The 24,452-nt window shown below is 44.7% G+C and overlaps 3 protein-coding genes and 1 long non-coding RNA gene across 5 annotated transcripts in view; 2 read left to right on the top strand and 2 right to left on the bottom strand.

Moving 5' to 3' along the window:
- The window catches only part of elk1 (ETS transcription factor ELK1), a 32,126-nt gene extending 24,279 nt beyond the window's left edge, over window positions 1-7,847 (bottom strand). Inside the window, exons 1-2 of one of the 2 annotated variants that reach the window (XM_062971678.1) lie at window positions 7,397-7,847; window positions 2,601-2,724 (exon numbers count right to left, since the gene is read on the bottom strand). Coding sequence is in view for 1 of the 2 variants with exons in the window: in XM_003216702.3 (XP_003216750.3) it covers window positions 7,397-7,439 (43 nt within the window). In the remaining variant the exon portion in view is untranslated. The remainder of the gene's footprint in view (window positions 1-2,600; window positions 2,725-7,396) is intronic. The other variant, XM_003216702.3, reaches the window with a different exon arrangement.
- Window positions 1-24,452, top strand: part of LOC134296528 (uncharacterized) — a 334,978-nt gene that overhangs the window by 154,258 nt on the left and 156,268 nt on the right. The window lies entirely within an intron of this gene.
- Window positions 7,875-13,304, top strand: LOC134296527 (uncharacterized). Its single transcript, XR_010003304.1, has 2 exons — window positions 7,875-8,056; window positions 11,780-13,304. It is a non-coding gene; the product is annotated as an uncharacterized LOC134296527 (long non-coding RNA).
- Window positions 12,737-24,016, bottom strand: uxt (ubiquitously expressed prefoldin like chaperone). Its single transcript, XM_003216647.4, has 7 exons — window positions 23,767-24,016; window positions 23,303-23,419; window positions 23,098-23,179; window positions 19,491-19,558; window positions 15,047-15,154; window positions 14,230-14,293; window positions 12,737-13,770 (listed from the first exon to the last, which is right to left on the bottom strand). Exons 2-7 carry the CDS (start codon window positions 23,386-23,388, stop codon window positions 13,705-13,707), a joined length of 474 nt encoding a protein of 157 aa, XP_003216695.1. The 5' UTR covers window positions 23,389-23,419; window positions 23,767-24,016; the 3' UTR covers window positions 12,737-13,704.

Here is a 24,452-nt window from a genome sequence, read left to right as displayed (position 1 = left end):
CCTGTATCCCAGAATATCTGCTTTGAACTGGATTATCTGAGTCTACACTGCCAGATATTCCAGCTCAAAGCAGAAATGTGGGATTTTATTCAGCTATGTATGGAAAGAGGCCAGAGAGAAGACCCTTCCAAAGCCCTGTATCCCAGAATATCTGCTTTGAACTGGATTATCTGAGTCTACACTGCCAGATATTCCAGCTCAAAGCAGAAATGTGGGATTTTATTCAGCTATGTATGGAAAGAGGCCAGAGAGAAGACCCTTCCAAAGCCCTGTATCCCAGAATATCTGTTTTGAACTGGATTATCTGAGTCTACACTGCCAGATATTCCAGCTCAAAGCAGAAATGTGGGATTTTATTCAGCTATGTATGGAAAGAGGCCAGAGAGAAGACCCTTCCAAAGCCCTGTATCCCAGAATATCTGTTTTGAACTGGATTATCTGAGTCTACACTGCCAGATATTCCAGCTCAAAGCAGAAATGTGGGATTTTATTCAGCTATGTATGGAAAGAGGCCAGAGAGAAGACCCTTCCAAAGCCCTGTATCCCAGAATATCTGCTTTGAACTGGATTATCTGAGTCTACACTGCCAGATATTCCAGCTCAAAGCAGAAAATGTGGGATTTTATTCAGTTGCGTGGAAGGGGCCAGAGGGAAGACCCTACCAGAGCCCTGTATCCCAGAATATCTACTTTGAACTGGATTATCTGAGTCTACACTGCCAGATATTCCAGCTCAAAGCAGAAATGTGGGATTTTATTCAGCTATGTATGGAAAGAGGCCAGAGGGAAGACCCTACCAGAGCCCTGTATCCCAGAATATCTACTTTGAACTGGATTATCTGAGTCTACACTGCCAGATATTCCAGCTCAAAGCAGAAAATGTGGGATTTTATTCAGACTCTTCCACACAGCCCTATATCCCAAAATATCCAGGTAGAAAATCCCACATTATTTGCTTTGAACTGGAATATCTGGCAGTGTGGACTCTAACACCCCAGTTCAAAGCAGATATTGTTGGATTTTCTTTCTGGATGTTCTGGGATGTAGGGCTGCCACAACCCCCGAAGACTTACAGAGAGGTGCAGCGCTTGGCGCTGGAGGAGCTGATCGCAGGCCGGTGGGTGGCTTTCCAGGCTTTCCTGCGACGGGAGCAGCAGGAGCCCTCTTCTCTTCTCTCCCTTCCTTCTCAGAGTGAAGACGCTCCTGGGCGCTTTGCAGAGGACAGAAGCAGGCGCCCGGTTCTGTCCTTTGCAAAGCACTCAGGGATGCCTTCCTTCTCGGCGGGAAGACATTCCTGGGCGCTTTGCAGAGGACAGAAGCAGGCGCCTGGTTCTCTCCTTTGCAAAGCACTCAGGGATGCCTTCCTTCTCGGCGGGAAGACATTCCTGGGCGCTTTGCAGAGGACAGAAGCAGGCGCCCGGTTCTCTCCTTTGCAAAGCACTCAGGGATGCCTTCCTTCTCGGCGGGAAGACAATTCTGGGCGCTTTGCAAAGGACAGAAGCAGGCGCCTGGTTCTCTCCTTTGCAAAGCACCCAGGAATGCCTTCCTTTTCGGCGGGAAGACATTTCTGGGCGCTTTGCAAAGGACAGAAGAAGCCGCCCGGTTCTCTCCTTTGCAAAGCACCCAGGAATGCCTTCCTTCTCAGAGTGAAGACGCTCCTGGCCGCTTTGCAAAGGACAGAAGCAGGCGCCCGGTTCTCTCCTTTGCAAAGCACCCAGGAATGCCTGCCTTCTCGGCGGGAAGACATTTCTGGGCGCTTTGCAAAGGACAGAAGCAGGCGCCCGGTTCTCTCCTTTGCAAAGCACCCAGGAATGCCTTCCTTCTCAGCAGGAAGATGTTCCTGGGCGCTTTACAGAGGACAGAAGTGGCGCCCGCTTCTCCCACCACTGGAAAGCCGCCCTCCCACCTGCAATCAGGTCGCGGGTCCCAGGAGCGGAAGCCGTGGAAAGACGCGTCCTCCAGGCACTGGGATAGATTCACCATGGGGCCGGTACTCAATGGCGCCCCCTACAAGATGGCGCCACAGGCAAGTGCCTAGTTTGCCTGACGGGTGAACCGCCTCTGGTCTGGACTAACCAACTGGATTCAGGCCACAGGGTTCCTCTTACTTTTAGTTATAGGAGTTCTTCCATATATCCTGAAATAAAATTAAACATATCTGCCAACACTCTTATTAAATACTGTATAGTGCAGGAGGCTGTCCTCCTTCAATTTAGCCATATACACACACACACACACACATGCACACATATATCTAATCAGGACATTCATGAACAGAAATTGCCACTCCTTATAAAAAAAGAGGCTTCTAAAAATAGTCGACTGAATAAGTACTAGAACTTTAGAGATGAAAGGGGAGGAAGGAACAGCAATGTACACTATGCCATCTAGCAGGATGGTGAACTTGAAGCTCTCTAGATGTTGCTGGACTACAGCTTCCACATCCCTTCACCATTGGCTATGCTGGTGGTTAGGGTTGATGGAAGCTGCAGTCCAACAACAGTTTGAGATCTGTTGCTCACCTGGCTCCCATCTATTATCTGAGGGAAGAGAAAACGGGTGGCAAGGGACAAATGCAAGCAAAGGCAGTTAAATACATACTTAGGCTTTTTTATGGCGAGCGTGAGAACTAAGAAGTTAAGCCAAAGGCTTCACTGAAGAGGAATTTGAAGGAGGTGGTGGAACCGTATAGGTGCCTTGGGGAATAAGTTCCAGGAATAAGTGGCTGCAAGCAAGCAGAGGGCAGAAGCATTTAACTGCTGCAGTTCTTGGCTTTATGTTCATTCCTATCAGGAGTGAACATTAATATGACAGTATCTTGGTAGAGGTTGAATATCCCTTATCTGAAATGCTTGGGGCAAGAAGTGTTAAGATTTTTTGGGACTGTACATACATATACTGTATAGCGAAACATCATGGAGAAAGGACCTAAGTCTAAACACAAAATTCACATATGCTTCATGCGCATACACACTTCATACACCTAATCTAGAGGTAATTTTATGTACAATATTTTAAATCATTTTGTATATGAAATAAAGTTTGAACCATCAGAAACCAAAGGTGCCAGTATCTTAACCACTCTTTAGGACAATTTTGGATTTCAAAGTATTCCAGATTTTGGAATTCCAGATAAGGGATGCTCATCCTGTATTACAATTTTTGAACACATACACGCACACACTAGTAGCCACTGGCACAGGAGTATCAGAAAGGATGGTGAGTGATACATTTACTAGCTGCACTAGACTCTAGCCTAATGAGCAATGAAGCCAAGATGTTCCACAAAATAATAGCAGGCAACTATCCTACACTGAAAGGGTTGGGGCACAGATGTCAGACACAAGGACCAGAGGACAAATCCAGGCCCCCATTTTGTGTGGCCCACAAGGCTTTCAATGCCAGAGTAACATAGCTACAATTGTACAGTCTTACAATGACAAACAGCCCTTTGAAGGCAGCCATAAGGCAAATGTGGTCCTCGGTGAAAATGAGTTTGACATCTCTAGGTTGGGGATTCAAGCATGCCTAGGCCACATGCTAGAAGTACAACCCATGCAAGGAACAAGTTAGAAGCATGGCTTATGGATGCATGCAGCACACCAAAGAACAACTAAGAGAGAAGAATAAGATGGTACTTAGAAAAGATAATTGGAAATCTATGTCATCTAGTTGTATTTTTAAAGCAACCATTACTCCTCATATCCTGCTCATAGGCCTCAAACAGTAGTTAACATCTAAAATGGAAGCACATAGAAAGAAGTCATTCCTCTGCCCTAGAAGGCCTTTGCCTTTATTCCAGCATTGCCTAGGCAGCAGTTCATGTTACTTGGCTGGAAAGAAAACAGTCTGTACATGCTCTGCTTCACCCCCCCCCCCATCCCTTTCAAAATAAACCTTGAGTATAAACTGATAGGATGTCCCGCCATAATGAGGGGTGCTGTCCTAACTTTCCTTATTGCACAAAGAAACTCTTTGGGGCAGGGAGTATGCCCAGCAGTTTGTTGTTTCTGACTCTGGGAAAAAGGCCTGCCCCAAATCACGAAGAGAAGAGCTGCAGGGATTGAATGAAGAACAGGCTTATTCGCCCACTCACTCCACTCCTCCCCCCCCCCTCCCCAGAGAATCTCTGGATTTGGCCTAAAGAAAGGATTTTCTGGCACTGGATTTAATGCAAAATCCCATCAAATGCTAATCTGGCTTTTAACACAGAAAATGGGGGCTATGGGGTAAAGTGGGAGTGGGACAGGTGGTAAAATTGGGGGGAATTCACACCACCCATCAAGGGAGCAACCTACAGGTAAGGGCAGGGAAAAGTCCAGTGTTCTCTCTGGGTTTATGAAGCCAAAAAGTCCTTAATGATGAGGCAGATCATAGAAGAATTCCTATGTCAAAAGCCACCTTTTTCTGGAAAGAAATGGGAATCCGATTTCTGGAATTTGCATTACTCTCAGTTAACTTAAGAGTAATGGCAAAAAATGTCAAGAAATAGATCAAAGAAATAATACTTTAAATTAAAATTAAAATGCAGGCATAATATAGTAAAACTGTATTATATTAAGTTAAGTTTGTCTGTATTTGTCTTTATTTGCTTTTAATTACTGTATTTCAAGATTAACATCAAGGCAATACAGACTGTATAGCAGGCATGGGCCAACTTGGGCCCTCCAGGTGTTTTGGACTTCAACTCCCACAATTCCTAACAGTCTACCGGTGATTGGGAATTGTGGGAGTTGAAGTCCAAAACACCTGGACAGCTGAAGTTTGCCCCCACCTGGTTTACAGTATGGTATAGTATGGGATATAGCTAGGCCTATTTTTCATAGTATCTGCTCAAACAACCAGAAACTACGTTTACCCACCTCCCTCCTAGCTTTTAGGAAACAACTGAAAACCTGGTTATTTAAGAAGGCATTCAGTGAACGACAGAAACATGGAAATATGGAAGCAAAGATATCGTCGGAATTGTGCAAAGCCTAAATGTCGTTATAGTTTTATTATTTTAATGGTTTTAATCTATTGTCATTGTTGCTGTTTTGATATGTGTTGTTTTATACACATAAGGCATTGAATTTTGCCATTGATTATGTTGGGAACCACTTTGAGTCCTCCTAGGGGTGAGAAAAGCAGTGTATACGTGCAATAAATAAATAATCTACCAATCCCCATAGGCACCAATGAATGGAGAGTCTACCTGATTCCACATGAACATTAAGAACTTCCTGATTGCAAGAGCTGTTCAACAGTGGAACTCACTGCCTTGGAGTGTGGCAGAAGCTCCTTCCTTGGAGGCTTTTAAACAGAAGCTAGATGGCCACCTGTTGGGGTTGTTTTGATTGTACTTTTCCTGCATGGCAGGGGGTTGGACTAGATGGTCCATGTGGTCCCTTCCAAAGCTATTATTCCATGATTGTGCTTTTCCTGCATGACTGGGGTTGGACTAGATGGCCCATGCAGTCCCTTCCAAAGCTATTATTCCATGATTGTGTTTTTCCTGCATGTCAGAGAGTCATGGATGTCATGGATAGCCCATGTGGACTCATCCAACGGTATTATTCTATTATTGTACTTTTCCTGCATGGTATGGGATTGGACTGGATGGCTCATGTGGTTTCTTCCCACTGAATTATTCCATGATTCTGTACTTAGCTCTCCTCTTTGGATCCCAGCACAGGGGCACAGCCTATAAATGGGCCCACTACGGCATGGATCTCCGAGATCTGACACCCAACCACTTTGAAAGGAGCTCCCATGTTAGCCCTGGGTGAGACCTTAAAGTGAAAGCTGATTTCCCATACCTTGGGAAGTCAGACTTGGCCACAATGGTCCACCCTCTGGTTACATCTTGAATAGACTACTGTAACGTGCTCTACATAGGGTTGCCTTTGAAGACTGCCCGGAAGCTTCAAGTAGTCCAACGGACGGCAGCCAGGTTCCTTACTGGAGCAGCGTTCAGGGAGCACCCCCCTCCCCCTGGTTGCATCAGCTCCACTAGCTGCCAGTCTGCTATCAAGCACAATTCAAAGTGCTGGCTTTGGCCTGTAAATCTCGAAACGGCTCTGGTCCAGCTTACCTGTCTGAACACATCTCCCTCTATGAGTCAGTTAGAACATTAAGATTGGCCATCTTTGCACTAGTGGGAACAAGAAACAGGGCCTTCTTGGTGGTGGCCCCTCAGCTGTGGCATTCCGTTCCCAGTGATTGGCCCCCTCCTTCCTGACATTTAGAAAACAACTTAAAACCTAGCTATTCAAGCAAGCATTCGGTGAGTGACAGCAGCAACGAAGCAGTGAAATAACCCCGAGATTGATGCCATTGTTTAATGTTTTAATGTTTTATGTCTTATGTCAATGTCTATGATCACTGCGTTATAGTTTTAAAGGTTTTAATTTACAATTACAGTAGAGTCTCACTTATCCAACATAAATGGGCCGGCAGACCATTGGATAAGCGAATATGTTGGATAATAAGGAGAGATTAAGGAGAAGCCTTAATTAGGTTATGATTTTACAAATTAAGCACCAAAACATCATGTTATACAACAAATTTGACAGAAAAATTTGACAGAAAAAGTAGTTCAATACGCAGTAATGCTACATAGTAATTACTGTATTTTTGGGATCCTGGTAGTGGCGCAGTGTGTTAAAGCGCTGAGCTGCTGAACTTGCGGACCAAAAGGTCCCAGGTTCAAATCCCGGGAGCAGAATGAGCGCCCACTGTTAGCCCCAGCTTCTGCCAACCTAGCAGTTCGAAAACATGCTAATGTGAGTAGATCAATAGGTACCGCTCCGGCGGGAAGGTAACAGCACTCCATGCAGTCATGCCGGCCACATGACCTTGGAGGTGTCTATGGACAACGCCGGCTCTTCGGCTTAGAAATAGAGATGAGCACCAACCCCCAGAGTCGGTCACGACTGGACATAACGTCAGGGGAAAATCTTTACCTAACCTAATTACTGTATTTACGAATTTGGCACCAAAATATCACGATGTATTGAAAACATTGACTACAAAAATGCGTTGGATAATCCAGAACGTTGGATAAGTGAGACTCTACTGTATATGCTAATTTAGATATGTGATGTATTTTCAGATCTGTGAGGCCCTGAATTTGCCACTCACCATATTATAGACCACTTGGAGTCCTCCTCAGGGGTGAGAAAAGGGGTATAGAAATGCATTAAATCAATAAATAAAGCCCCTTTTAATCTAAGGGGCTTTCTTTCCTTGTGGCTTTGGACACCCTGGGTGGCACTGGCTACATGCTTCCCTGCCTGCCCCACATCAAAAAAGGCAGGAGTGGAGGCAGGATTCAGGACTGAGGGAGGAGGGGAGGGAAGCAGCCAATGGGGCCAGAAAGGTGTCTTCTCCCTCCCTCCCTCCCTCCCTCTCCTCACCTGTCAGCATGGCAGCAGCAGCGGCAGCCCCGGGGGGCTCCATGGGGCGGGCTCCTCCGCTTCCGGTCTCTGGGGGCTGGTTTAGTGGTGTCCTCCTCCTCCTCCTCCTCCTTTTCTTCCTCTTGGCGGCCACTTTGGGATGGGAGGCTGGGAGAGCTTTTTTCCAAGTGTCTGCGCCCACTCCCTGGACAGCTCCTTCCTTCCAGCTGCTGTCCTCTGGCAGGAGGCGGGGTGGGTTGAGAGGGGGAGATAGGGGGAAGGTGTGGGGAGGGGGAAGGAGAGAGAGAGAGAGAGAGAGAGAGGGGGGGGGGCGGGCCCTCTCCTCCTCTTCGCCTTCTTCTTCCTCCTCCTCCTCTCCTCCTCCTCCTTCCTGCCGCCAGTGACCTCTTCGGAGGAGATGCCGCGCTGACGGCGCCCGTCACATGGAGCGGGGCGAGAGGCGGGCCCAGCTACGACGACGCCTCCTCTTTTTCTTCCTCCTCCTCCTTTGACTGGATGGGAGGAGGAGAAGGAATCGCAGAAGGAGCCCAGGCCCAATCAAAGCACTCCCGGCAGAGGGCCATGCAACTCAAGACTCGTGGGAGGGCCTTGCAGTCCTGCTCTCTCCCTTGGCCCCTCGCCGCCCTCCGCGCGCCCCCGCGGTTGCCACGGCGACGGAGGGTAACATGGAGGAGATGAAAGAGAAAGCGGGGGTGGGGGGAAATGGGAGAGAGGTGGAGGAGACGGTTGCTGCTGCTGCTGCCATGGTAACCCCTGGCCCCCCGGGGGACACGCAGCGTCGAGGGGCTCCACGTCTCCCAGGCCCCGCCCCCCGTTACTATGGAAACCAGGTCTCGACAAGGCGTGGAAGGCCTTGGCCCTGTAGGGGGCGCCACGCTTCCTCCCCCCAATACGGTAGGGTCTCACTTATCCAACATTAACGGGCCGGCAAAACGTTGGATAAGCGAATATGTTGGATAATAAGGAGGGATCAAGGAAGTCTATTAAACATCAAATTAGGTTATGATTTTACAAATTAAGCACCAAAACATCATGTTATACAACAAATTTGGCAGAAAAAGTAGTTCAGTACGCAGTAATGCTATGGTAAAAATTACTGTATTTACGAATTTAGCACCAAAATATCACGATGTATTGAAAACATTGACTACAAAAATGCGTTGGATAATCCAGAACGTTGGATAAGCAAATGTTGGATAAGTGAAACTCTATTCATTTATTTATTGCATTTCTATACTGTTTTTCTCACCCCTGGGGGGACTCAAAGCGGTTTACAACATTTATTTATTTATCGTGTCAGAAGCAAACCGAGAGTGCAGTTGTATTTAAAAACACAAAGTTAAAAACTTGGCATTTTACTAAACGTCCTTTGACCAGTAGCTGGCCACTTGGGAGTGCCTCTGGTGTCGCTGGAAGAAGGTCCTCCATTGTGCATGTGTGTGTGGGGAGGGGGGGGGCTCAGACTGCATTGTAATAAGTGGTCTGTGGTTTGCTCTTCTCTACACTCACATGAAAGCATCTCTTTCTGTTTTATTGACTATTCTAAAGCCTTTGACTGTGTGGATCATAAATTGTGGCAAGTTCTTGGTGGTACTTAGGCAATCCCTCGTAGACCAAGGATGATGGTCCTCCAAGCACAGTGTCTCGTGGGTAGCTGTGGAGCCCTATTCTTGTAAGGAGTATGGCAGGGCTGTATCCTCTCACCCTACCTATTCAACTTACAGTAGAGCCCCTCATAAACTGGCAAGCAGAATGACGGATAAGCAAAACTGACGGATAACTCACTCGCTCACCCTCCCTCCCTCGCTCACTTACCAGGCCGAATACCAGCAGCAGCAATGACAGCACTGGGACCTGGCAGGGTGATTGAGTGAGTGAGCGAGTGAGGGAGGGCCTTTGCTGCCCTCCTTCGCCCACCTGCCTCCGTCCCTCAACTCCTTCCCCATGCCAGGTCCTGGCAGCATCAAGGCCTGGCTTGGCCTGGCAAAGGAGCGAGTGAGCAAGGGCCTTTGCTGCCCTCCTTCGCTTGCCCGCCTCTGTCCCTCAGCTCCTTCGCCACGCCAGGTCCCGGCAGCTCCAAGGCCCAGCCTGGCGAAGGAGCGAGTAAGCAAGGGAGGGCCTTTGCCGCCCTCCTTCACTCATCCGCCCTCCGTCCCTCGCTCACTCACTCGGCTGGGCTCTGGCAGCACCAGGACCCGGCAGGGTGAGTGAGAGAGAGTGCGAGCGGGGGAGGACATTTGCCTCGGATAATACGGAGTGTCGGATAAACGGAACTCGAATAAGCGGGGCTCTACTATATATGCAGAACATCATGCAATGTGCGGGGTTTGATGAATCCAAGGCCGGAGTTAAAATTGCTGGAAGAAACATTAACAGCCTTAGGTATGCAGATGATACCACTCTGATGGCTGAAAGCGAGGAGGAGCCAAGGAGCCTTATCACCAAGGTGAAAGAAGAAAGTGCAAAAGCTGGGTTGCAGTTAAACATTAAGAAAACCAAGATTACAACAACCAGACTGACTGACAACTGGCAAATGGAGGGAGAAAACATGGAGGCAGTGACAGACTTTATATTTCTAGGCGCAAAGATCACTGCAGATGCAGACTGCAGCCAGGAAATCAGAAGACATTTACTTCTTGGGAGGAGAGCAACCTTGATAAAATAGTGAAGAGTAGAGACATCACACTGGCAACGGAGGTCCGCATAGTGAAAGCAATAGTATTCCCCATAGTAACCTATGGATGCGAGAGCTGGACCATAAGGAAGGCTGAGCGAAGGAAGATAGACGCTTTTGAACGGTGGTGTTGGAGGAAAATCCTGAGAATGCCTTGGACCGCAAGAAGATCCAACCAGTCCAGGAAATAATACCTGACTGCTCAGTAGAGGGAAGGATATTGGAGACAAAGATGAAGTACTTTGGCCACATAATGAGAAGACAGGAAAGCTTGGAGAAGATCATGATGCTGGGGAAAATGGAAGGAAAAAGGAAGAGGGGCCGACCAAAGGCAAGATGGATGGATGGTATCCTTGAAGTGATTGGCTTGACCTTGAAGGAGCTGGAGTGGTCATGGCCGACAGGGAGCTCTGGCATGGGCTGGTCTATGAGATCACGAAGAGTCGGAAGTGACTGAACAAATAAACAACACACTCACATGTCATAGACTCCACTTTGTGGCCCCATTTCTTAAGATTGGCTCTGCTCCTCGTGGTGCCAGAGCACAGTCTGTTCAGTGCCTTCCAAGTCACCCAGTCTTCTGTGTGCCCAGGAGGGTGTCTCTCATTGGTATCAGCCATGGATTGAGGTTCCGGGTTTTAATCTGCCACTTTTGGACTCTTGCTTGCTGAGGCATTCCTGCAAGTATCTGTAGATCTTAGAAAACTATTTCTTAATTTAAGGCATTGGCTTTTTTTTCGTGTCAGGAGCAACCTGAGTCGCTTCTGGTGTGAGAGAAATGGCCGTCTGCAAGGACGTTGCCCAGGGGACGCCCGGATGTCCCCGCATGGAGCTGGAGCTGATAGAGGGGGCTCATCCGCGCTCTCCCCGGGTGGGATTCAAACGTGGCAGCCTTCAGGTCAGCAACCCAACCTTCAATAACGTGAAGATACATAACAGGATTGTGCTGTTAGTGATTGCCATGCCAATTCTCAAACCTAAAAACTATCAAGGAGTACCATAAAGTTAAGCGTAGAGTACATTTCAATAATGAAGTTCCAGGACAGAAGCGGAGAAACCAAGGGTTCTTCCAGACAGGCTCTATATCCCAGAATCTGATCCCAGGTTTTCTGCTTTAAACTGGATTATATGAGTTAAATAATCTGGGATAAACAGAAAATCTGGGATCAGATCCTAGAATATAGGGCCTGTCTGAAAGGGCCCTAAGCTGTATAAAATCCAGATTATCTACTTTGAACTGAATTTTATGGCAGTGTAGACTTGTATAATCCAGTTCAAAGCAGAGTATCTGGAATATCTGCCTTAATATTCAATGTAGAAGGACCCTAAGATCTTTCAGATGTTGCTGGACTGCAGCCCCTGACCATTGGTCATACCAGCTGGGGGGCTAAGTGTTATTTTGAGGAACATTTGAGTTAGTTTTATTTCTAGAAACTGAGTCCTGCTTTTAAACATTTACAATATATGCCATTTAGGAGTGTAGAATCTTGGGAGGACAAAGTATGGTGGGTGATAACTAGGATTACATCTCATTCAGTGTGAAATCATTTTGTTTATATTTTAATGGGCAGCTTGTTAGTGGATAGAGATACACACGTCTGTAAGGAAACATTGTAGAGTTTTTCTTCAGTTCTGGACTAATTTTGTAGCCCATTATTAGTGAGAAAAATGCACTTTCAATGAACTCACTTAATTTTTTTTTACTTCAGGCTTGAAAAGAATAAATCTTTCACAGAAAGGAAACATATCACCAATAGAAGTTATCATCACTTAATTCAATGGAAGTGGCCCCAAGGTAAGTGCAAGCAATACCACAGATTATATTATGGAATAAATAAATGTTCTGCTAATAAAAGCAAGCTCCTTTAAAGACATATAATGCACTGAAATCATCTGTCCATGCATCTTGGAAAAAGAATTTGAAGTGTGGGACAAGGGGCTATTTGATCTTGTTAGCTGTGTTTAATCATTAAACACCGGTTCTAGATACTTAGTGTTATACTGCAGTCTAAGTGGGGAACAAGGAAGAAATACTGTAGTTGAATGTAGCATAGGTTTAACTTCTTAAGAAACGATTACTTGTCATTGCTTTATTTAATATTTGCTTTTTGCTTTTTCTTATTTTATCATAAATAACACATTGAGTAGCTGCTCTTCAAGCTGTAGCTGTTAAGATCAGCTTAAAATTTAAAAAACTCAGGAAATATAAAAATTGACAAACATAAATGCAGCAGCCATTTTTTTTAAATTATGGCACATCCCATAATTCTGTCTTGTTTAAAACATTAATAAAACATTTGGTCTTAATTTCTCTAAACCTGCCTAGTCACTTACTCTAGCAATAGTACTTTTATCCCTACATTATTTAGCAACATTATTTAGTGCTTTGTTATTTAATATAGCCTGCCTTTTCTTCAAGATAAGATAAATGGCATCTGCACATGTGATTGGGGGGGGGGGGGGGATGACCATTCCCATTGTCCCAATACTTATGTTGACTGGAGGTGAGGAGATATAATTCCACACTTCCAAAGAACATCAACTTGGAAAGGCTGATCTAAATGTACATTTACTTGACCTATCCCCACCTTCCATAATAACTACATGGTCAGTAACTGAATGTCCCTTTACATGTCATTAAACAGAATAAGAAAAAAGATGACAAATGCCAATCTATAGTTTATTGTAGCACATACAATACTACACATTGGTAAAGATGACAGGTTGTGAGGTTTGCTTCACATGAAATTTAAGAAACTGAGGTAATAACAAAAGCTAGGTACAGAAACTGACTTTCAGACGGTTGAAACTTACTTGAATACTGACAATGGAATCTTGTCCTCCAAAGCAACTGAAACAGAAGACATGCTTAGGATGCCATAAGATGGTTGTATGATATCCAGACAGGGTATTTGTCCTCCAAAAGAGAGTAATAGTTGGACAGTTCAAGAGAAACAAGTAAGAAGCTACCACTATTCCATCTGCTGCTTGAGGTGGTTGCCTCATTCCACCATTTAGGGCTGACTCTACCGCTAGTTAGAACAGGCCTGCAGAACCTGTGACCCTTCAGGTTTTGGCACTCCAACTCCCAGAAATCCTAACCAGCTTGTCCAATGGTCAGGAATTCTGGGAGCTGAAGTACAAAACACCTGTAGGATCATAAGTTGTGCAGGCCTGAGCTAGAGTGAGGGCAAAAGTATCACAGTATCAATGAGTAGGAAAAGGGGGGGGGGGGAAGCAAAAATCACCGTCTCCTTAAATGTATTACTACCTGATACAGCAGAGGTTTGTTGTATTCAAAACAATGAACAAAAATTAGTATTGAAAGGAGAAAAGGGTGGGGATACAGACAAAAGGACAGACTGGCTAGAGAGAAGGATCTTTAATAATGTCACAACTGAGGTCAGTTTACATTAGGAAATAGTGCCTGAGGAACAGGTGAGTATTAGGACAGAGTTCAACCAGCCCATCCTGCCCCACAAGAAACTGCTCTCTGCTCCACTTCTACTTTGCAAGCTATTGCCATCTCACCTCGCAACCAGAAGGGTTTTTCCAGCTACAAGTGCAGTTCCTACTGCCACCAAAACACCCCAGAGATCAATTTTTCTTCCAGCATACTAGAAGAGAATACAGTTCAAAGGAAAATGTCCCTTTTGGTCTCTTCAGGCATATCCGGAAGGCCTTGAAGTTCACGCAAGCCCTGTGGACAGGAGGTGGAGTGAAAGAAACTTTAGTCTGAACCTGAATTTCTCCAGAAGTCTTCTACAAAAGAACTTTGCTCCCAGGCTACACTAGAATGGGGAGAGCACTGTCATACCAGAGGCAGGTGAACAACCTCTGAGGATCAAGGGGTCTTTTCCATTTCAGATTTGAGGAGGGAAAAATATTTTACATAGAAATAGCACTTCAAAGCTATGTCTGACTTTGTGGGAAATTTGCCAATGACTATTTGGAACACCAAAATGGTTTTATTTAGTAAATAGCAAAAGGGAGTAAACAGTGAAAAAGATTTCCGACTCCTGTCATAGATCATGACCCAAAGAAAAGCCACCCCACCACTGCATAGTTCCCTCACTCTCTTTGCTTGGAGCAATTAATACCCATAATGTGCCACATTCTCCTCACTCCACAGTAGGAAAATCACTGCTACTTCCATTACCTCTAAAACCATCCGGATATTAGCTTTGATCTTGACAGAGTCTTTGGTGAGGGATTCACTGAGCCTGTTAAGAGATAAAAGAACCCACAATCGATAAAAAGGATGACAGACTGGGCCTCTAATTCTAAAAAGCACTTAGACCAGAGTGGGCACAATACAGAAAATGAATATGGATGATGGAAATTGCGGTCCAGCAGTATTTTGATAGCCACAAATTCCCCACTCTTGCTTGAGACCATCGGAAGAATACTGGGAGGAACATATCCTATGCAGGGCATACAAATAGATTAGCTGATCCTGAGTTAGGCCACAGTCCTGTACACACTTAACAATAAATAAACTCTTTTGAATACTATTGGACTTCTAATAGTATTCAGAAGATACTATTAAGCTGGATTAAGTTGCAAAAAAGTTTTTTTGCAACTTAATTTGAAATTTTTTTTGCCTGTGCTTGTTTGGCTTTGCACATACACATAATGCACAGTTACATCATTTTAACTTGTTTCCAAACCAAACATAAAATTAAACACAACAGGACCCTCTCTGAGCCAATATCTTAGGCAACTTTGTGTAGTACAGTAGTTTTACTGATTTGTTAAATTCTATTTTTTGTTTCTTTTGCATCACAGATGCACTAAACCCATACAATGTAACTGTAGCAGGTTGCAATAAAGAATATGGCTATATTTAAAAAGGAGAAAGATGGGAAAATAAAAACTTAGCTGTTACTGTCCCACTTGCTCAAAAGGGGAACCAAGAGAGCATTAAACCTTCTGTGGGTGGTATGGGATAGGAAGAATGGAATACTCATACTCACTCTGTAAGAAGTTTATTTTTCTTCTCAATAAAGGCAAGGGCCTCAGGAAATGTCAGCTCTACGAAAAATCCATAACCCAGTTCTACAAGTATGGTGGATGTATTTGGCCTGCAGAAAAAGGAATGAGAATAAATTTTGCATACACCTGACATAGTGAAAGACAAAAGAGGGGCAGCAACTACATTCTACCTGATGAGGACATAACATGCAATAATGGCTTTTAACCACAAGGGGAAAAAAGACTCAGGTTCTACATTGGGGACATTTTTTACTGCAGTTCACAGATGGAATCAAGTTCTTAAAGATATGCAGATACCTGCTCTTTTATTAAAGTAATGGGCACAAATCCCTCAACATCATCATCACCATCTGTCTGATGAAAGGTATCTTTTTCCCTTTCTTGCCATGTTCACACTGTTTTTGGCCCTTTGCCAGCAGGAAGAAGCAAGAGAAGTGTCGCTTCACACAACCACCCATCCCTGCATGGGCAAATGCTATAAGCAAAACCACCTAAAATTGTCCCTTGCGTTATAAATTATATTCCAGTACAGGTTTTATTTTCAAATTTGAGTTATTTAGAATAGGTTCATTTAAGGATAAGATTTCAAGCTATCCCCCTCCTGTTCACATCACCTACAGCTTTTTAAATCCTTGTTGTAGGTTTAATAATAATTATTATTATTATTATAATTATTATTATTATTATTATTATACCCCACCTCCATCTCCCTGAAGGGACTCGTGGCGGCTCACATGGGGCAAGAGCCCAGTCAAATACAATAAGGAACATAGAAAATCCCACAATATCTGCTTTGAACTGGGTTATCTGACTCCATACCGTCATATAATCCAGTTCAAAGCAGAAAATGTAGGATTTTATTCAGCTGTGTGGAAGGGACCCAGAAACATGAAGAGGTACTGGAAGAAAAGAAAAGAAGAGGAAGCCATCTCTTGTCAGCATAGCCATTCTTCAGGATTCGTTCTTTTTCTATTATATTTTAGTTGACATATTCCTAGATTTCTACAAGAGGTACATTCTCTCATCACTGTTAAATGTAAGAGACACTGTTGTTAACAGCTTCCAAGTCAACTTTGACTACTGGTGATTATATGAATGGGACCTCAAAGTCATGCTATCATCAGCAACCCTGCTCTGGTCTTGCAGACTCAGGGGTGTTGCATCCTGGATTACAGTCCTGATTTGTTCAGGGACCCACTTATCAATTTTAGCAGGCCACAGTATCCGTGAGAACTCTTCTCCAGCACCACACTTCAAATGAGTTGATTTTCTTCCTATCCGCTTTTGTCACGGTCCAATTTTTACAACCATACATAGTGCTGAATTATTCAAGTCAAAGGTTTGTCTGAAACATGTGGAAGAATGGAGTGGAGGGATAGCCATCTAATGAGGGGTGACAAGAGCTGATGTCCAACAACACCAGGAAGACCACGTGTTCCCCATCACTGGTTTAACAACAGCAACAACTGATTGTCTCAGGATAACTTGTGTCAGCCTTCACTGTGGGCCCATGTCTCAGATAGAATGGGGAAAGTAAGTAAGTAAGTAAGTAAAAGTTTATTTGTATACCGCCCTCTCTCCCGAAAGGGACTCAGGGCGGTTTCCAATATAAAATCAGCATAAAACATTGTACAACAAAACACTGAAAACACTATAAAACACTGTAAGAATTAAAAACAAAAACAAAACATAACAATTGACTAAAACAATCACATAAGCAGAAGGAATATAATCACTCAAATAACATATGAATCTGCAAAGAAAAAAGGAAAAAGGCCACTGGGATGGAGGAGAGGATGGCCTGGAGGGACCACTAGAACTAAAATGCAATGTGATATTCTAAGATGCTTTTGGGCAGAGGAATATAGTGCAATGTTTCAAGTCAAAGAGATGGCCTGTGCAACTACTATAGCTATGGGCTCGGTTATCCAAAGGCGCAGCGGAAGAGCCAGGTTTTAAGCAGCTTTTTGAAGGAAGCCAGGGTGGGTGCTTGCCGGAGCTCCTCCGGAAGGGAATTCCAGATCCGGGGAGCAACAATAGAAAAGGCCCGCTCCCTCGTCCCCGCCAACCGAGCCTGGGATGGTGGCGGGAGCGAAAGAAGTGCCCTACCGGATGAACGAAGAGGATGAGTGGGTTCATAGCGGGAGATGCGGTCAAAAAGGTAGGCGGGTCCCAAACCATTTAGGGTTTTATAGGTAAGAACCTGCACCTTGAATTGGGACCGGAAGATAATCGGTAGCCAGTGGAGTTCCTTAAACAGGGGAGGAGATCTCTCCCTGTAGTTTGCTCCAGTTAACAACCTGGCAGCCGCACGTTGGACTAACTGAAGTTTCCGGGCCGTCTTCAGGGGCAACCCCACGTAGAGTGCATTGCAATAATCCAGTCTAGAGGTGACTAAGGCGTGGACCACCGTGGCCAAGTCAGACTTCACGAGGTATGGTCGCAGCTGGCACACAAGCTTTAATTGTGCAAAGGCCCTCCCGGCCACCGGTGACACCTGAGCCTCAAGTGTCAGTGATGAGTCCAGGAGGACCCCCAAGCTGCGGACCTGCGCCTTCAGGGGGAGTGCGACCCCGTCGAGCACAGGTTGCCACCCAATACCCCGATCAGACTTGCGACTGACCTCGAGGACCTCTGTCTTGTCAGGATTGAGCTTCAGCTTGTTCGCCCTCATCCAGGCCATTACAGCGACCAGGCACTGGTTCAGTATCTGAGGAGCTTCCTTGGAATTAGGTGGAAATGAGTAGTAGAGTTGAGTGTCATCTGCGTAGAGATGGCACCCAACTCCAAAACTCCGGATGACCTCGCCCAGCGGTTTCATGTAGATGTTAAAGAGCATGGGGGATAGAATGGAACCTTGCGGGACCCCACAGGTCAAAGGCCAGGGGTCCGAGCAGGTATCACTCAGCTTCACCAACTGGGAACGGCCCTCCAGGAAGGACTGGAGCCACTGGAGCACAGTACCCCCAAGGCCCATCCCAGATAGCCGTTCCAGAAGGATACCATGGTCGATGGTATCGAAAGCCGCTGAGATGTCCAGGAGAACCAGAAGGGACACACTCCCCCTGTCTAGCTATCTGCGGAGGTCATCCACCAAGGCGACCAAAGCCGTCTCAGTACTGTGACCAGGCCTGAAGCCGGACTGTGAATGGTCCAGTAAATCAGTGTCGTCTAAGAATCCCTGGAGCTGAGAAGCAACCACCCTCTCCAGTACCTTGCCCAAGAAAGGGAGATTGGAAATTGGTCTATAGTTGTTAAGAGTAGACGGATCCAGGGATGCCTTTTTTTAGAAAAGGCCTAATTACTGCCTGTTTTAGGCTAGATGAAAAAATCACTTGTTCCAGAGATGAGTTTATAATTTTCTCAAGCCAAATTAACAAATCTCCCCTGGTCAGTTTGATTAACCAGGAGGGGCAAGGATCTAGGGAACAAGTGGTCGCTCTTGTAGCTCCAAGGAACTTGTCCACGTCATCAGGGCGAACAAGCCGAAACGAATCCATCAAGATCGGACAGACAGATGCCTCAGGCACCTCACCTGGCATTGCACTAACCCCAGTGTCTAACTCAGAGCGTATCTGAGCAACTTTATCTGCAAAAAGGTGTGCGAAGTCGCTGCACTGGGTTGCTGGGTTGTCAAGGGTCTCCTCCCCCTGGGGAGGATGGAGGAGCTCCCCAACAACCCGAAACAACTCCGTTGGTCTATTCATTGCAGATGCTATGCAGGCAGCCGAGAAAGCCTTTCTGGCTGCCCGCAAGGCCGCAGAATAGGCCCTAATAGCGGCTCTAGCCCGTGTTCGGTCGGATACCCTACGTGTTCTCCTCCAGGAGCACTCTAGACCCCTTCTCGACCGCTTCATCACAGCCAGCTCCCTTGTGAACCAGGGAGCCCTGGTGCGTCGGCGGGTTGAGAGGGGACGTTCGGGGGCGATCGTGTCTATCGCCCTGGCCATCTCGCTGTTGTAGCGATCGACCAAGACGTCAACAGGATCGTCAGCCTCAATGGAAACGCTAAATAAATTGAGAAAGACTCAAACAACCTCCATGATAAATACAGGCAAGTGGGAGTTGTAATTCAGCCTGCCCCTGCTGCTTTGACTACAAATTCCTTGTAGTCAAAATAGCATTTTCTTTTGATTGTGCCAAAGACGCTTTTGAATATTGATGGTGCTGTAAAATCTCTGTTGCTTCATTAATAAAAATAGCAAAATAGAAAACACATGTCAACTCTTAGAAAAAGCTATGTAAATCCTAGTTAAAGAAACTTGCTAATTTTTCAGAAAAAGGGAGATAGATTTGGTGCTTAAATTCAAGCTTTTGCAATTCCCCTTTATTTTGGAAATAATTTTCACTAAAACGTCAAATGAAACAGTGAAACAAGAAGAAGAAAATGTGTATAAGCAAAAGCACTGTCTTTGAACTACTCACACTTCTGCATTGACATAGAAATGACAACCTAAATCCACTTGAATCTTTAGCTCTTGGTCTTCTGTTTCCTATGGAAAAAGACATTTAGAAATCAACTTCTATACAAAAGGGTAATCCAACTTAAATCTTGTAATGCAGTTTGAGTATCACCAAAATTCCAAAATCTAAAATTGTCCACATAGATGGTTTAGATCAGGGTCCTCAAACTTTTAAAGCAGAGGGCCAGTTCACAATCCTTCAGACTGTGGAGGGGCCAAATTATCATTTGGAGGGGAAAAAACGAACAAATTCCTATGCACACTGCACATGTCTTATTTGTAGTGCAAAACAACAACAACAATGAAAACAATTGTAACCAACATAAACCTATTAGGATTTCAATGGGAAGTGTGGGCCTGCTTCTGGCCAATGAGATAGTCAAGTTCATTAGGATTGTTGTTGTTGTGTGCCTTCAAGTCATTTCAGACTTTGGGCGAGCCTAAGTCTAAAATTATTGATTTTTTTATTCATTTACTACATTTATTTATTACATTTATATCCTGCCCTTCTCACCCCGAAGGGGACTCAGAGCAGCTGTATGTACATACAATATATTATATTATTAGCATAACACAATATTAGCACTATATATTACTATATTGAACTATAACACTATACTGTAATATTATATGTAACTAGCTGTGCCCGGCCACGCATTGCTGTGGCTTAGTCTGGTGGTGTTGGTCAGTCTACATTAGGTTGTATTTATGCTGTGACCTCCACCCTTCTTTATACTCACATTAGTAGTAGTATTTGAAGTCTGTTACCTTCTTCAATTTTTGTGTTGATTGATAATTGCTTGAGATCCCTGTTGTCTTTGGTTTGTTGTTAATCGTGATGTCTGATTCTGCTGAGTGCGGTTTACATCTTATTTTTTTTGTTTTGCCTGTGTAGGTGTTTATTATTGTTGTTGTTGTAGTGGTCATGAAGGCTGGATAAGTTAGATGCTACTGTAGTGTTTTTGGAGGCCCAGTGTAGCACTGACTGGCCTCTCAGCCTCAGTGCCTGGCTGCTTCTTGCCTGTGATGGTGTAGATTCTTGTTGTTGTTGTTGTTGTTGTTGTTATTGTTATTATTGTAATTGTTTTTTTTGGAGGCCAAGTGTGAATGTAGGGATTGGGGAGGTGGATGAGCACTGAATGGCCTTGTAGACTCAGTGCATGGCTGATTCTTGCCTGTGTAGGTGTTTATTATTAGTGGGTGAGTAGATGGATAGATGAGTGGATGGATAGATAGAGTGGGTGCTCTCCTTGTTTCCTTTATTCCTATGCTGTTCCCTTTCTCTGCTCCGATTCTGAGCTCGCTGATAAGAACACACTGGTCAGAAAGGAGGGTAAATATAACCGGATCAGTGGTCTTTCTCTCCCTTTTGCTCTTGGCCTTCCGGGCAGAGAGGGAGGGCTCTTGTACTTGGCGTTCCTTCACTTCCCTTCCCTCCCTCCTTCCTTCGTTCTATCCGTCCCAGCCTTTCCTGCCTGTGGAGCCATGGAACTGGGTCAATGGGTTGGATGGCGGGGAAAGGGAAAAGGAAGAGGCCTCTAATTGAAATGCATGGACTCCATGCCATGGGGTGCTGGGATTTGTAGTTTGCATCCAGTCCAACCCCTTTCTTTCTTTTTGTCATGGAGGAAGAACCCACCCAAACCCCTCAGACAGATGGCCATCCGGTTTAGTTGTGTTGTTATAGTCACAATGCGTTGTTGTGAGTTTTTTGGGTCCAGATTGTGGTTTTGTGGTGTGGTTGTGTTGTTACAACTGGGAGGGAAGGCTTTTGTGTTGTGTTGCCAAGTTTCGTATTTCTGGGGCGTTTAGTTGTGTTGTTATAGTCACGATGCGTTGTTGTGAGTTTTCTGGGTCCAGATTGTGGTTTTGTGGTTTGGTTGTGTTGTTACAACTGGGAGGCAAGGCTTTTGCATTGTGTTGTCAAGTTTTGTATTTCTGGGGCGTTTAGTTGTGTGCCAAGTTTCGTATTTCTGGGGCGTTTAGTTGTGGTGTTATAGTCACGATGCATTGTTATGAGTTTTGTGGATCCAGATTGTGTTTTGTGGTGTGATTGTGTTGTTACAACTGGGAGGCAAGGCTTTTGCATTGTTTTGTCCAATTTTGTATTTCTGGGGGGTTTAGTTGTGTTGTTATAGTCACGATGGTTTATTGTGAGTTTTGTGGGTCCGGATTGTGGTTTTGTGGTGTGGTTGTGTTGTTACAACCGGGAGGAAAGGCTTTTGCATTGTGTTGTCAAGTTTTGTCTTTCTGGGGCATTTAGTTGTGTGCCAAGTTTCGTATTTCTGGGGCGTTTAGTTGTGTTATTATAGTCACGATGCTTTGTTGTGAGTTTTGTGCATCCGGATTGTGGTTTTGTGGCGTGGTTGTGTTGTTACAACCGGGAGGGAAGGCTTTTGCGTTGTGTCGCCAAGCTTCGTATTTCTAGGGTGTTTAGTTGTGTTGTTATAGTCACGATGCGTTGTTGTGAGTTTTGTGGGTCCAGTGTGGTTTTGCGGTGTGATTGTGTTGTTACAACCGGGAGGGAAGGCTTTTGCGTTGTGTTGCCAAGTTTTGTATTTCTAGGGCGTTTAGTTGTGTTGTTATAGTCATGATGTGTTGTGAGTTTTGTGGGTCCGGATTGTGGTTTTGTGGTGTGGTTGTGTTGTTGTAACCGGGAGGCAAGGCTTTTGCATTCTGTTGCCAAGTTTCGTATTTCTGGGATGTTTAGTTTTGTTGTTACAGTCACTGCGCCCGCAACTTTATCCTTTTATATATATAGATATATATCATATAATTAATATTATTATATGATATTATTAGTATATTGTATAACATTATAATATTATCAATATTATATGTATATACAATATATTATATTATTTAAAATGATATAAAAATATTATATTATAAAACTAAGGGCAGGGGCCAGGTAAATGACCTTGGAGGGCCGCATCTGGCCCCCGGGCCTTAGTTTGGGGACCCCTGGTTTAGATACTGCCACCTTTGTTTTCTGATGGTTCAATGTACACAAACTTATTAAAATATTGTATTTATTTATTTGGGAAATTTCTATATCACCTTTCTCCAAGGATATGGGTGGGATGGACCATGGATGATACACTTCTATATGGGAGTTGTAGTTCACCTGCCCCCACTGGCCCCAGCTGACATTGGATCGAGACTACACTTAAACACAGGCAAACATTGCCTTTCTCAAATGACCCGGGCACCGCCGGGTCCCCAAGCTAGTACAATATAAAATAAACTATTTAAAAAATCCCAAATTGGTCCTTGTTAGATGTAACATATAGAACATTACCTCCAGGGTATGTTTTTAGGATATACAGTACATAAAACATAAACTAATGTCATGTTTAGGCTTGGATCGCATCTCCAAGATCTCATTATATTTATTTATTTAATTAATTTATATACCGCTTTTCTCCCCAAAATCCAAGTGCAGCACCTCTGGTCCCATGCATTTCGGATAATGGATATTTAACCTGCTATGTTAAACCTTTGAATCTCACTGCCTCAAATTATGCCAGATTCTTTATCTTTCAATAGCTTAAAAGAGTTTCTGTTACCTGTAAACGTTCAATAACATTCTTGAGCTGCAAGTACTGAGCAATCTTTTCATAGACTTCATCTCGCTGTTCCAGCACCTTCCTGAGTGGGAAACAAAAGCAGTAACTTGGAACAAAACAGCCCTAGAAAGCACCATAGACTAGCCTATACATGAGGTGGAAGAGTGAAAAAGTGGGCACAAAGGAGGGGCATACAGTCACTCACTGGAGATCCCTCTGAAGGGTATCGCTGACAAAAGCCTCATATTGGAGCACCTTCTCCTGCACCTCTCGTTTGCCCATCATAGCCATGAGATGCCTACTAAGGTATTAGTACAACAGCCTGCAGAATGAAAGAGAAGTTAGGAGGACATGGCTTCTGCACATGAGAAGATAAAATATCCAAACATGAAAAGGCAGCCATGGTCATAGAGCAAGACAAACTGCGAGCTCAGATTTAAATACATGCACACTGATAACAAACATACTGCTCTTGCCTTGCATAATATCCTCTAATTTGAAAACAGGTAGGCTTTTAGCTTACGAGAGCAGATGAACAGCCAGCAAAGGATAGGGAGAAATCACTAACCTACTTTGCCGCCCCGCCCCCCAGCACTCATTTGCAAAAATAAGACTTAACTGAAGTTATTTATTGTACATTGACAAAAAACGCCTTAACCAACTGCATACCTTGGTTTATTTCATCACGAACTCCAGCATGAGCAGCGTCTCCTATTTAAGTACCCTCCCAAGCAATCGCTTCCGGGGTCATGAGCTCGAAAAGCAACATTTCAAAGTAACGGTATAGAGATTTGAAGCTGTGGGATCATTGTTCGCAACGTACACTTCCGGATCCCAATGGAAGTCGCAAGAGGGAAACGAGTGGAAGGCGGCGAAAGCTTTTCGGTCTTTCTCGGGCGGTGCAGCTGCTCCCTCGCTTCTCTCTACCCCGAAAGAGCTACATATGCCAAGAATTGTGTCGCACAAACTTGTCACTTTCAAACTGTGTTGTCGAAGGCTTTCATGGCCGGAACCACTGGGTTGCTGTGAGTTTTCCGGGCAGTATGGACATGTTCCAGAAGCATTCTCGCCAGACGTTTCTCCCACATCTATGGCAGGCATCCTCAGAAATTGTTGGAAACCAGGCAAAGGGATTTATATATCTGTGGAATGTCCAAGGTGGGAGAAAGAACTCTTGTCGGTTGGAAGTGTAAATGTTGCAATTAATCACCTTGATTCGCATTGAATACCCTCGCAGCTTCAAAGCCTGGCTGATTCCTGCCTGAGGGAATTCTTTGTTGGGAGGTGATTAGCTGGCCCGGATTATTTCCTGTCTGGAATTACCCTGTCTGCTGAGTATTGCTCCTTATTTACTG

Source organism: Anolis carolinensis, chromosome 2 (assembly GCF_035594765.1).
Source record: "Anolis carolinensis isolate JA03-04 chromosome 2, rAnoCar3.1.pri, whole genome shotgun sequence".
NCBI lineage: Eukaryota > Metazoa > Chordata > Lepidosauria > Squamata > Dactyloidae > Anolis > Anolis carolinensis.
The sequence above is the reverse complement of the archived record's forward strand: the minus strand, read 5'-3'. Positions and strand labels throughout refer to the sequence as shown.